The 14962-nt window shown below is 36.8% G+C and overlaps 1 protein-coding gene across 4 annotated transcripts in view; it reads left to right on the top strand.

The window, feature by feature from the left end:
* LOC109414263 (ras-interacting protein RIP3) overlaps positions 1-14459 on the top strand; it is a 77808-nt gene extending 63349 nt beyond the window's left edge. For 2 of the 4 annotated variants that reach the window (XM_062852107.1, XM_029879721.2), the window contains 5 exons: positions 772-870; positions 1231-1320; positions 5283-5620; positions 5803-5896; positions 13256-14459. In XM_062852107.1, coding sequence (XP_062708091.1) covers positions 772-870; positions 1231-1320; positions 5283-5620; positions 5803-5896; positions 13256-13366 — 732 coding nt within the window. In that variant the 3' untranslated portion in view covers positions 13367-14459. The remainder of the gene's footprint in view (positions 1-771; positions 871-1230; positions 1321-5282; positions 5621-5802; positions 5897-13255) is intronic. The other 2 variants (XM_029879720.2, XM_029879722.2) reach the window with 1 other exon arrangement.
* Positions 14460-14962: the final 503 nt, after the last annotated feature.

Raw genomic sequence — 14962 nt, 5'->3', positions numbered from 1 at the left:
CTGTTTCTACCTATATCTGGCCAGATAGGATTGTTGACATTTTGTGCAACCAACTCAAACTTACATGATGGATGTAAAATTGAGTCAAATTTGCCATTCAGTTATGCAATGTTTACGTACGTTGATGGTTTACGTCACGTGTAAATTCCTAATTTTTTAAGAGTGCATGATATAATTTTGAAGATGTGTATATGACTACAAATTGAATTTGTGTTATTGCCTTTTGTAACATAACTAATAAATCACGCGTTAAGTATAAGAACGCTTTATCTTTAGAAGATTTGTTTTAGGAAAAAGAGCTAGTGATGTTTCTGATGAAAAGGCTAAAGGTACATATTTCTAAACAGTAATAGTACTTAGAGAATGAAATGTTTAAAATTCTCCCTCCGTTACTCTGTCCGTCATTTCTCTGCATTTGAAAGCGTATTGTCGCCTGTGTCAAATGCTAATATCTAGGGTAGCAATTGCTTACCTGCCGTAGAAAAAAAAACTAGGTGAATGTGTGACAGATAGTAAATCGAATCGGATCTCTCACACCTTGGTTTTCTTCAGTTACAGCGATAGTTTGCTTGCATAATAGTTGACGAGAAAAAAAAGCCTTCGCTTACCGCTTGACCGCTTACCGTAGTGCTGCTCCACTTACCCACAGGCTCAGATATGACTGGAAAACAGATGTTATGCAATTTTAACAACACCTTCTCCTATACTCTGGATTGTGTTCATCGTTGTTCATTTTTGTTTTTACCTTTTATAAAACCTCTCCTCCTACAGCGAAGTCCTCCGAACCGGGATAGCTACTCCCCTGCACCACACACCCAGCACGCATCACACTACTCCAGCAACCACCGCGGTTCCTATCACCAGTACGATGTAAGAGCACATTCCAATAGTTTGCTTACACGAGATGTTTCATTAGGTTTTTAATTAGTAATCTTGTAAACATGTTATTTTTGAAGTTTTGTTTCATATTTAGCATTTATTCATTTCGATGATTATCATATCAAGCAGCATAACATAATTAGATTAAATGAAATTTTCATTATTTTTAAACTGAGTCAAGAAATAAAACTACGTTACTTAAAACTTATTTCTGTCAAACGTGATGTGTAATGTTCCTTTTATACATATTCCTCAAGTGCACAATCTAATTCGCGAGTTAAGCGTTTATGCTGATTTAAAATATACATGTTTCGATACAACGATTTAATACAATTGTAAAATCTTCAACAGCGATCACCCGGCTCCGACCAGGATAGTCCAGTTTCGGGTTATAGGGACCGTGTACCGATTGCTCCCAGTATGTCAACCCATTCGATGAAGGTAAGCATTCCATTATTTCTCCACCATATGTCATTAGTTCATTGTTCGATTGATAGATTATTAACCTTCGAGCAGTCGCGTCTTCGACTACCCTAAGTGAAACCACGCTCGCGCGTACAAGAAACGCATCTTTTAATCGTGCGTGTACGATGAGATTGCTCCCAAACCTAATGTTGAATTTTTTTTAAGAAAATATTATTCATGGATTTCAGGACATTCATTGATATGAATCAATCGTTTGGAAAAACTCATCCAAACCTATTTTAAAGAAATCTGGGTTTAAATGCAAACTATTATTTAGTTTTGTGATTAATTTAAACCGATTAAAATGCAAACGTCTTTCAGAAGTACTTATCATTGATTTTACAAAAGAATCGTAGGAAAACACTCACTTAAATTTACTATTGAAAAAAAAAATGGGGACACCGTTCTTACACCTCTTTCTATTTTTATCCTACTGAAAAAAAAAACGATTGAAACGTGCTAAAAATTTTATGAAAACATAACCCTAACGTAAAGTGCAACAGATTCCCAGATTCTACCCGGCTGTTCGGGTTCGTTTGGAAGTTGACCATCAATGTTAACTTTTTTTCCCGATCAGCCTAGATAGCTGTGTAGTGTCGGTAGCGGTTGTCTCAATTGGCTAAGAATAACACTACGAACCGCCTGATCCAGTGGTAAGAGTCCACTAAACAGGTGACCCCTAATTCATGGTGTTATGCGGCTTTATGCTTACCGTGCCAAAGAATGAATGGTTAGGGGGGTCTAATAAAAACCTAACCACAAACGGAGCCTGTGGAGAATTAGGGCGTCCTACACAGTATAACGCCCTTACTGCGCTAACCGGAGCAATGGTGCAGTGGACCTTGCGTTTCTCCGAGATAATCAGTTGCCCTTCTTAAGTCTCAAATGTGAGGCTAAATAATGGCGGGATTATTCAAATGTTGTTAATTAGCTTACATTACTGCCTATATGGGTTCGCTTAATGCGTTTTCGCCATTGGCGTTTTTCAATTGACCACGATTTGGTTCGTCGTTGATGTTTCCTTTTTGTGCTGTGATTGTGAAGAGTGTAATCCTGTCTAGTTTGGGTAGTGGCTACGGCAAGGAAACCTCAGATCAATTTTCAGCGTAAAAGCGCTCTTGTTTTCAGCATCTTTTCGCTGATATTTGGCATTTGAAGTAGCTCAGACGTTGATTTGAGATGCTTCAGTTTGATGGAATACTTAGGTAGTACAGTTCATGGTTAACTTAACATAGAATTGCACCTAACCCAACTCTGCATGAGCAGAATTTGTCATGAGTTGACTGATTGGCATGCGCCAGATGAGGACTCTCCATTTGACCTTTTCGCACTTTGGAGTGTTCCTTCGCAAACTTTGCGTATTCAGGCGTCCCTGCTCAACAAGCTAGGGAACCTGTAATAATTGGTTGCGATCACATTTTATGGATAACTCGCTTCCATTGCTACTCCAAGAGAGTTTCATTATGGTTTTGTTATTACAACGCCCTTCATTGTGGTATACCATAGCTACTGCTTTGAAAGAAGCTTGTCCTCTGCGGTCTGTGCGGACCGCAAGAGGTATTCCTGAATGGAACTCGGACCTGTTCAAGTTCTAAATATCTTCGGATAAACCAGTCTTTTGTATAGCTACGAATCTTTAGCTTCTACCCCGAGGATTGTAGCTATAGAATCGATTTAGTGAGCACTAAAAAACTCTGCTTACTTCAAATCTCCTGGAGCAAATGGGGCTTTATCCTATTTTTCTCCAGAGGGATTTGAGTTTTTCAAACATGTTTTGAACTCTTGTAGTTTTCTATTGGGTATTTTCATGGCATGAAATTACACTGTAGTTTTATCCCGAAAGGGTGCGTGCGTTGTATAAAGAAGGAATAAGTTCCAGATTCATCTGGTTACGTCGTTCTTTCTGAAATGCTCGAAACGCTCTGTCGATTATCACATCTGTGATGTTCGTCTTGCTAACATGCCTGTTCATGTGAACTCACATGTCTCCCACTTTGAGATGTCCACAGTGACTCTTTTACATAAAGTTGTATACGTTTTCAAGAAAGCACTCACTCAAACGTAGTTTTTGCTTGGGTGATTTCTTGAATATTGAGGATGCTTTTGATGGCGTGCCCTTCTATGTAATATTGAAAGTCGCATGACGTCGCAAGCTACCTCCAATGAGCTATAGGCTCTTTTTACGCTTATGCGTTTTACAGTGTCCTTTTCAGGGCACTGATTAACCCCGTTGTGGTATGAGCTATGAGCTCTCGTTGCGCTTATGCGTTTATTCCCTCTTCTAGGGCACCCCTTCCTATTTCATCACCTTTCCCTTTCCCAATTCCCATCCCTTGTCCCATTCTCCCTCAGGTAAATGATGAAATAGGCTCATATGTATGGCGATGGCACAAATGTCCCAAATGGAGGATAACGTGCCTCTGGAGCCGGCCTTCTGATACCTGATACACCTCTTTCTATTTTTATCCTACTGAAAAAAAAACGATTGAAACGTGCTAAAAATTTTATGAAAACATAACCCTAACGTAAAGTGCAACAGATTCCCAGAATCAAAGGAAATCTTAACAAAAGTATTTTTTTCCTGAAAATCTTCCAGAAGTAATTTATGGGTGAAGCCATTCTTAGGAGTTATTTATGGGAATTCTCCATAAGTTCTATCTGAAAATCTCCCAAGAGTTCTCGTATGAATATTTCAGATCTCCCTGCTGGGAATCTCCAAGTAGCTTTTTTTTTAAATCATCCAGGACTCTCTCTCTCTCTCTTCTTGGCGTAACGTCCTCATTGGGACAAAGCCTGCTTCTCAGCTTCCACAGTTATTAACTGAGAGCTTCCTCTGCCAATGATCATTTTGCATGCGTATATCGTGTGGCAGGCACGAAGATATTCCATGTCCAAGGAAGTCAAGGAAATTTCTTTTACGAAAAGATCCTGGACCGACCGGGAATCGAACTCGTCACCCTCAGCATGGTCATGCTAAATACCCGTGCGTTTACCGCCTCGGCCTCCTCATCCAGGACTTCTTGTTGGTATTCCTCCAGAAGTTCCTAATGGTAATCTTACCGGCGTTTGCCATATAAATTCTTTCTGGAAATCCTTCACATATTTCTGAAGAAAACCATAGAATTCCTGGATATGACAGTGATAACCTTTGGGAATTTATAAAGGAGCTTCTGAGGGGATTTCTAGATAATATGGAAGAATCCACATGACATCCGTGGTAGCATCTCCAGAGAGAGCTTCTTTGGGGAATCTGAAATTATTGGGTTTGAAATTGTATTTAAAAATACAATTTGCAAAATTTTATGGTTTTTTATTTCAACTACTTGTTATAAAGAGTAACACAAAAAGCGCACGAGTGAAGGTAAATAAAACTTTCGCCGTTTGCGGTGGTTTGGCTGCGAATCGTAATCGATCAAACCGTTTTATTCAAATCGTTCGCCTCATGGTTAGGTACTTTGCCGCTCATCGACAGCACACATGAATGGCAAATGAAACTAATGAGGTAACTCTAGGGGCTTGCTTGGTATGTTTTCATGTTTATTGTGGTCTAGGCTTGTAATTGGTCTAGACGATGGTGAGAAAAAGTAAACAGAAGGGTGCAATGAAAATACATAGTCATTTTGGTCCCTATGCGGTTACACCGTGTATTGGATATTGAGCAGATTTCTTAATGATGAACCATGCTTGTTTGGAGCGTTGTGATGGTGGTACATAGCAGTTGTCACGTAACTATAATCGAAGCTGTCTAAGAATTTCACCCGCATCTTCGATTATTTGGGCAGGTCATTGCCACATTGGAATAAAACTACTTGTACTTTTGTTTTGTTCGTTCATTTTACAAAAAAATATAGAAAATTGGCCAAAACTGATGCTTCTACCTTACTACATATTTATTCACAAGAATGTACCTTTAATTTATATTTTATTATTTCACTCAGGAATACTACCAGTCCGACTACCAACGGCAGAATCCACCAGCCCATTATCGGCACAGTCAATTGGACCTAACGGAATGGGACGAAAGTAGTCAAAATGCGCACCAAATCAATAACAACAACGGCCACTCATCAAATCACATCAACAACTACCAGCAGCAACAACAACATCAACAGCAGCAGCAACAACAATATGGGCAATCAAACTATCCCTCGAATCGGCGAAGCATTGGCGCCAACAGCGAAAGAGATCTGTATCAATATCGCAACAGCAACGGCAAAGGATCTTCTGAGCAACGAGACGAATGGGAAGATGTAGAACGCCGACGGAATGAAAATAGGTTTGTAATTAATAGATCTATGCAAGTGTCTTTTCGAAGGGTGTATTACAAGGTTTCCTTGAAGTGGTCCATCCTTATAAGAGAAAAAAACAATCTGGTATGCGTGGGTAGATCATCCCAGCATACCTCGGTGGTTTATGATTGATTTTGGTATGTAATTGTGGTTATTTAATTTATTTTAGGCGATCAGACTCGAGATTCAACGACAATGCTAGTGTGATATCGAATGCAGTTCTCAATCATTTTGCTGGAGTTCATCGAAGGCCTGTTAATAGGGTGAGTAATGATTCAACCCACTCCTGTCATATACAAAATCAATACCAAATCTTGTACCTAGTTAGTTTGGACTTCCAGAAGCAACAACACTAATTTGAACAGAATCAATTCAAATACAATTCAATGTTCATTTTTTTTTAAATGTAAACGTTATAGACTGTTTCATGTTACGGTAATCATACTATTCATTAGTATGGGACACGCTTGTATGGAAATAATTATTCCTCGCTCCAGTCGACTTTTTAGATCCCATTTAGGTCCCATATGAACTGTACAAAATTTCAGCGTAATCGGTGAAACTATAATTTAGCGCAAGCGGTTCAAAGTTTGCAAGACCGCAAAACGATTGGATGCTTGTGGAAAAAGTTATTGATTTATTACCGATTACTGATCCAACGAACGGCTTTTTGATTTATTTTATCAGCAGCACTGCTGCTGCCGTTGTTGCATGGGGTGGCGGGAGGCATCACCACCCCCAGAAACAGCAGCAGCTACAGTGCTGCTAATAAAACAAAACAAAAAGCCGTTCGTTAGATCACTAATCGGTAATAAATCAATAACTTTTTCCACAAGCATTCAATTGTTTTGCGGTCTTCGAAGGAAAGTTTCATAAATATTTTTTTGCAATTTCTCATCGTAATAGGCTGTTTTACCTCACGCAAATCTGACAGGAAAAGGCCTACTTTTCCACACCAAATTATCAGTGCTGTAATGGTTCATTACAGCACTGATTTGCGTTGCGTAATGAACCATTACAGCACTATTTTCAGTTCTGGTCAACTTATTGATGCTTTCTGGACGCAGTTTTGAAAAATTGTGATAACTGCACACTGGGAGGCCCCACCACCCCCAGAAACAGCAGCATCCAAGGCAGCAGCTACAGTGCTGCTAATAAAACAAAACAAAAAGCCTTTCGTTCGATCATTAATCGGTAATAAATCATTAGCTTTTTCCACAAGCATCCAATCGTTTTGCGATCTTCGAAGGAAAGTTTCATAAATGATTTTTCTACAAGAAGCATTGATCGATTTGAATTAAGGGGACAATGGGCGACCTCTGGGATTTTTTATGTGAATGTGTAACTTTTCCCATAGTAAATCCTATGAAAACTTTGAACCGCTTGCGCTAAATTATAGTTTCACCGATTGCGCTGAAATTTTGTACAGTTCATATGGGACCTAAATGGAATCAAAAAAGTCTACTGGAGCGAGAATTTGATGTTTGTCCCATATTACTATTCATACGTGGATAATCTGCCGTATATATCTGAATTTCCTCAAACTCAATTAGTCTGCATAGTGGGCCTGGCCATTTCAATATTTGCGTCATATTGCTAATATGCTGCAAATCTTAATTCTGACCAGAAAATACCGGAAGAAAATTTGATATTTCCAGAATGCTTTTCAATACAGCACTCTTAAAAAATTAGGAATCTACACGTGACGTAAACCATCAACGTACGCAAACATTGCATAGCTGAATGGCAAATTTGACTCAATTTTACATCCATCATGAAAGTTTGAGTTGGTTGCACAAAATGTCTGGCCAGATATAGGTAGAAACAGTTTTACATTTATCATTTATCTCAAAACTCGGTGATACAGCCGAGAGGTATAGTACGTGCCTCTTAACCAGCGGACCAGAGTTCGAATCCAGTTTATTATTTCACTTACATATGTTTTATCTTTTGCCTCGGCTCTAGCGATCGATAGCTCGACTTTGTTTGTGTAAGAAGATGTAAATTTGTGTCAAACGGGCCGCTCCTTTTATGTGCATCCAAGTGAACTTAAATTTACATGTTTTTTCCTAAGAGTGTGGCTGTGCAAGCGCTAGGATAGAATAGAAACGGAAACGTTATAGATTGTTTCAAAAATTATAAATACACTAACGATCGACTGCCATTTCAATTTAAGCACAATATTCATAAAAGTTTCTTCTAGTTTTTTAGTAAACATTTTAACGAAACAATGTTTCTTGTAAAAAGCAAAAAAAAATCTTGTTAAAGTTAAAAAATGGATATCTGTAAGCTAGATGATTAAAATTTGAAGATGTACAAAGAGGTAAAACAATGGAGTATAATAGACAAGAAAAATAATCTGACAATAAAATATTCAATGTTCAATGTTCAAACACAAGGAAACTTACTGTTTCGTTAAAAAAAAAGATGTTTCTCAATTGGTTAAAGTAATTTTTACTGAAATATTTGATCAAGAACCATCATTACGGGGCTTCTCAATGAAACAATTTTCGTTTCAACTTTTTCAACAACACTGACAGCGTTGCCAAACAAACGTTGGCAGTCAATTAAACGTCCAATAATAAATTATGAAGTTTCTATAAATAATTCGAAAATTGCCAATAAATAAATAAGGGTGAAAGCAATAATGAACTGTAAAAGTTCCAGATTCCAATTTCCCATAAATAATTAATTTTCGAGCAATAAAAAATATAAGAATTTCCACAAATAAATCTACAATTGCAATAAAAATCATATTTTTTCCAACAAAAATTTTCGAGCATACTACATCATAGAACTATGTGTGCAATTAAAGCAGACAATCGTTTTCTGTCCCAACTCGCTAACGCTCGTCGGACTTCAAAAAGAGTTAACTTGCATTATACCGGGCAAATTATTGGATCTGTGGATTGTCTAGAATCGAATCGACGCAATTACGGCGCGTCGGATTTCGCAAACTTCGGCGGCCTTCTGCCGCCTCGGTTCCTCAATCATCTATGCGGCTTCGCATAGTGTATTTATAATTTCTAAAACTGTATATAATATTTATAATGATGCAAGAACGCGTAAACCATGATTTAAATAGCTCTCCGTTCGTACGTTTAACCGTTCTGGTTTTGGTGTCCTCTACAATAAGAGCGCGAATGGGCAAAGTAATACTGGGCCGAAAATACCAAAATGATTTACCGTATGGGTGGATGTATGTAGGTCTTATACCATTTGGGCAGGTGTTTGAGTATTTGTCGTTAAAACTAAGTCAGTTGTATTCTTAATAACTTAATGTTTGGCAGGCGGTGATATACCCCACACAAAAATCTAAATCAATTGATATGAATTTGATTTAGTTATAGTGGCAAGTGCCTTAAAAAGGTACTCCTGCCCAAATAGTACAATACCGATATGAGCGTTTGCGCTTATGAATTTTCTTGCGACGAATAATATCGGAGTTTGACAGCCTCAGCTGTATTTATTTATTAATATGAAGTATAAATGCACGCTCTAGTCTTACTACTGTAAAAGTATGTAGGTACCTGTATGCCCTGTAATTCATTATATTCATTAAAACTACAGAGAATGGGCTGCAAGAAGCCTTAAAAAAACTCTGGATGGAATTAATTTAGTCTTGAAAGATTTTCAGAAAAAAAAGGTCATAAAAGTGAAGAAGTTCTGTGCAATTTGCAATTATTTTAAATCTGTTTAATGAAGTGGATAACAAACAGGGAATTCCATTCACGTAAAATAGTAGACACCTCAGGTGATGAGGAATCAATCATTATTAGTTCGAAGCTTTTTTCACCTAATAAAAAAAATTTGCATTCATTTTCAAAGATTGCTTGAAATCTCGAAAAAATACTTAATTGACTTCACAGAATTCTGACAGGTATCTTACAGGAATGTCTTGTATAGTTTGTGCATATTTTGTAATAACTTTTAATGGATAACTAGGACAATTTTCTGCTGGATCCAATTTTAAGAATAAAAAAGAAAACATTTTCTGAAAACTGTTACTGTAAACAATAACACTAGTTTACATCATTTGTGAACTCGGTAAGCTGATTTTTTTCTAACATGGGAAAGGATAGGAGTTGCATTTTCAAATGCTTCTTATTCTTTATAGATTTTTTTTAAGCGAATGATACGCTTTGTTATAGACATTACATTGTTATTTAAAAACTATTTGTCTTAAACCAGTTATAATGAAGCTATTTGAAAGTATATTGCAAAATATAAATACTTTTTTCAATCTGAAGTTCCTATAAAATTTTAGCTCCTTTCCTTTCCCATTAAAAAAAATGTTTTCACGCACAGATCAATCCTCTCAGAGAGCCACCGTCAATACGAATTCAGTATATGTACGTCGAGAGCTCGGTCCACCAGAGCCTACACATTAATAAAAACCAAAAAAAAGGTCCACCAGAACGCGATTTTTTTTTTCACAAATTTCATCTCTCAATTTATCAATTGGCAACATTTCGTGCCTTCTAATTACAAGTTTTTTTTCAGTATTTAACTATAAAATTTACGAAGCGCTTTATCCCTGGCCAAGTTCGCAGCGTTTGACGGTATTAAAGTGAAGGTTATTGTAATGTAGTATTCTTTAGTGAATTATATCACCTTTTTAACACTTTAATGCGCCTCCAACGGTTCATCACGAACCGGCTGCTGCAGATGGAGTATGACTGATCATATGTTTTGGCATATTCATCAGACATGCTCGATAAACACGGAGGGACCGCCGGGGCTCAATAGATTCTATACCCAAGCAATAGTTCCAAGTCGGTTGGATTTGAGAAGGTTTTGATGATCATTGCAAATCCTAGTAGAAATATTATTGGCTTTGTGACAGGGTTTGAAACCTTTTTATTGCCAGTAGACTTGAAAATGCTGTTTGGGCTTTCTTTCCCACATTTTTTGTTGGTTGATTTTGAATAACTACTAAATTTACTATAATTTGAGGAATATACAATAATTAAATATATTTAAATTAGTATAAAATTACTAAAAAACAGATTTGCTTCTTTTAAATATTACAATGATATCCAGTAATATTCTCTAAATCTAGTGAAATCAACCGAATATTTAGTAGGAAGGAAAGTTGCAGCTGAAATGGTGCTGATAGATTCGAAGCTAACGTGCGAACAATGGATTACAGCACGAATTTATACTGGCCTGCTTGCTCTCACACATGGTTTGACTTTTGAGCGGTGATGACACCGCTTAAACGCCAAATTATCGTTGGGAGTGGGCGGGCCGGCCCAAGTTCGTGCAGTGGACCATACTTTAACACTTTATTGACGTCAATGCGTTCGACGTGGCATTTTGGACAAAAACTGATTGTTTCTAAGCTGAAGGACGTATCTTGCGTATAACTAGACTGACATTTCTAGGTTACGGGGGAGAAAATGACTAGGATTATCTAGGTAGGACCGATAGGACAAATGAACGTATTGGTTCTGTTTTAATAGTTAAGCTGTTTTCGTATCTCGTATCATTGGAAGCCCATGACATGTTCAAAACTAGTGTCTATCATTGGGCGCCAGATAGACGCCAGAGCTGTAGGTGGCTACCAACATAGGTGTTATCGCAGTAACGGTTGTTGTCTTCAATTGGTATTTGACCGTAATATTTCTTGGAGATAGCATAGGCACAGTTGTCAACATAGACAGCATTTTGTGTTATGTTATTTCCAAGAAGTAATAGCAAGGACCTAAACATTCCTGGGGCTTCAGGTTCCGCGGGTTAAAATTTATTCTGATAGCTTCATGGACTTCACATGACTGAGGGCGGACATGACTAATACATGTATGGGAGGGAAAATGCAAAATTTTGATTAAAACTAATAAGGCACAATGTAAAAACTAGTGTTAAATTGGGCAACATAGCCTATTCCGTCTAAACATTGGTCTTTGTAGAGATGAAATTTGAATAACGGGTTCAGCCTTGACAAACAAGCTGTCACGCAGCTCCAACTGAAAACCCATAAAAAAATATTACGAAGCGCTTTATGTTTTATCCGGGAACACTTTGGTAAGTAACTGCAGTAATGGATAGAACTCACAGTATCAAAGACTATGACGGATTATTTATTGCGAAATCGCTTAGGGAAGTTTACAAAGCGATTCCCATAAAAAATCACAATGCAGTTATTAGCGATTAGATTGTTTTTAAACAAATTGAGTCAAATTTCCTGTCAGAATTCCTAAGGCGCTGTTCATAAACTACGTAGACTCATTTTTAGTAAGAAACCCCTTTCACCCTCAGGGTCTACCTAGTTAATGGACAGGCTCAAAAGGAATGTCCAGAGAAGTTCTTGTTGTAATTCCTTTATGTAAAAATCTTAACGTTCGTCGTTCTAATAGAATTCAAGATATTTCTGTGAAAGATTTCTATGCCATTCAAAAAAAGACATTTTATGCATATAAATTGTCGTCCGGTACTTATATTTAAATGATTTTCAACTTGCGAAACTCAAGGAATTTTATTTTGTCTTATAAATAGACACCCTAAAACATTTTCTATATTACCTACCTATTACCTACCTATTACCTCTCTGGAATTGGACCGTGATTTTATTATTATTATTTTTATGACTCAATCAATAGATGGAAGTCTACCATAGCAAGGACCGCATTTTTGCATGAAAGCACTTATTTTTTGTCATCGTTAAACCTGTATCCGCAATAATCGGGACACAGAAGTACGGCTGTAGATCTGTAATGAATCGGTAAAATTGACCAAATAATTGACTGAGAACTTTTTGGTGTATGTATATTATTTGTGCCAAATTTCATAAAAATCGATGTATTACTTTTAACTGTGGATGAAAAATAAACAGACGTAGTTTTAAGCATTTTGTACAATCTTGACCAATTTTCATTCGCATAGTAGATGGTTCTTTTACGCTACAGTTCAAAGTTCTGTGATGATAATTTTGAAATTTCGTTAGCAGTTATGATACTTATAGATACACTTTCTTGCAAAATTTCACCAACTTCGATCAATTGGTTTGAAAGCTACTGGTGTTGAAAGGGGTGAGTGTTAGTGAAAATTTTTCGTGTTTTTCATGTGCGATGTTTGCCTTATCATAACATTTGAATTTCTCTGCTAAATTTCATGAAATGTTTACGGAAGGTAGTTGATTCTGTGTTTATTATATCTGCAAAATTTGATGATTATTGGTATAGTACTTTCAATAGTACTATCGAAACCATAAAAGGTGCTGATTAATTGCTGTCTGAGGGGCTAAAATCACGTTCAGTTCCAATACATATTTCGACTATAAAATTGTTGATAGTGCATCGATTTTTTTTTGAAATTTTGCCTGTGCAACAAATGTAGATTGAGAGGTTTGTGTTCAAAATTTCAGCCATTTCCTTTGCCAAATTCAAAAGTTGCAGCGCTGACAAGCAAAACTAGGAGCTGTACAAAATTCAATATTGCGCAATCTACTCTTTCATTGCTACAACAAAAAGTACTGCACCGATTCACATAAAATTTTGTAGGTGAAATTAACACATCTTAAGATGCTATTAGGCCAAATTTAAGCAATTTTAATGTATCTGTTACAGATTTACGGCTATATTTCTGTGCGATTATTGCGACGATTTTTTTTTTCTTTTCAGAACTCAAATTTGCTGTCAGCAACATTGTGCTTGGTTAAGGAACTGGACTATCCCAGCTTGGAGGTTGTCGAACACGCCGTTCGATGTCGCATCGATGAACTGGCCGAATAGTTGTAATATTTGTTAATTAGGATAGTTTTACCTTGCTAAATAGCCTTCATGTAGTTCTTGTCTCTCATCGGCTCAAAGATATTACGGAATCGTTATCGTCCTTAACATTTATCCGTTCTGCTATCAGCTTTTTCATTATGTGTACTTCAGATCCTCTGGTTGTTTGACTGCTTCTTAAGTTAAAGTAAATCAATTGCGATCAAGTTCAGAAATCCAGCTTCGTCAGGCAAAGATTTGTAACATTTTTACAGACAGTGAAAGAAGAACTTAATGATATGTGATTTATATTAATTGAGAAAAGACTTAACCACATGCCAGCATGAATGAGTAAGAGCATGAGAAAAAATATAGTTAAATAATAACGAAACAAAATAATTGTATTCAATAGTAGACAGCAATGAACAAAACACAATAATCTGCCAACTTTGTAATAAAACCTAGTAATAGATTTAGCTGTTCAAATAATAAAACTAACTTTTAACGTAATTTCTACCATTCAGTTAATTCAAAATTCACAGCTGTTATTGAATAATCATTTTTGATTGAGCGTTTTTGCGCTAGGTTTTACATAACATGCCTATGTAGGTTATCTTAAAAGCCGTCTAATTTCAACCCACGAGCAGGAACATTTATTTAGCGTTTTATTTAGCAATATTTTGCAAGCAAACAGTCCAATGTTCAGTACAAATATAGAGGCAGAAATCGCCAAACGATATGAAAGAATGATTCAGTTACACTTTTATTCCCTCATCAAACACAAGAATGAGAGAGTTTTAGTCGAGTAATGAAGAAAACGTTTTACATCTGTCGTTGCGATTAAAGAAGGTGCCTAGTAATCATAATTATGGCAATGTCAAAGGTTTGTGTTCAAGTTTGCTTTGCAGAGCCTTTGAAATGCTTTTAGCGTCATCTGTTCCTCGAAATAAACCAGTCATTTGCAGTTTCGTCCATTATCAAAATGAAAATCATGGCAATCCTCAATCGGGATTAACGGAGGAATACGGACGTTTTAAACGTTAACTAATATTATGTAAGTACGCATAGTAGATGCGAATACAATGTAATGAGAGGATTTAATAAATAACTACTAACAGTCGTTTGTCTTGATTTTGATATCACATTCATCGCGAAATGCAATATGGGGAAACTCTCAAAGAAGGTTGCATGCAAGATTTAGCTGAGCATAATACAGTCGAGTCTTCTATTAAACGCTGCCACCCACATTACGCCCACTGCAATTCCTCAGTTGTTTTGCATCCAATACAGCTATTTTTTCAGCGCAGCGCAGTTAGTGCTTATTATAGACTCATCACATACAAAAAATGAACTAAATTGGTTAGAAGACAGTCTGAAAAACGCGGTGGGCGTAAAGTGGGTAGCAGCGTCTAATAGGAGACCCGACTGTATTCGCATGCTAGTTTCTGTTCTGAGAACTCACATCGTCGTGAATTTTATTCCGATTTCAGCGATTGCAACAACGTTGAACTCTGTTCAAAAAATTGACTCAACCCACATTCAGACATTATGCTATGTTTGTTTCGCAAGCTCATGGTTCATCGTTTATCCATCGTCGGCATACACCGTTCTTCTGTATCG

Source organism: Aedes albopictus, chromosome 2, assembly GCF_035046485.1.
Source record: "Aedes albopictus strain Foshan chromosome 2, AalbF5, whole genome shotgun sequence".
NCBI classification, from domain to species: domain Eukaryota; kingdom Metazoa; phylum Arthropoda; class Insecta; order Diptera; family Culicidae; genus Aedes; species Aedes albopictus.
This window is presented reverse-complemented; position numbering and strand designations above follow the sequence as displayed.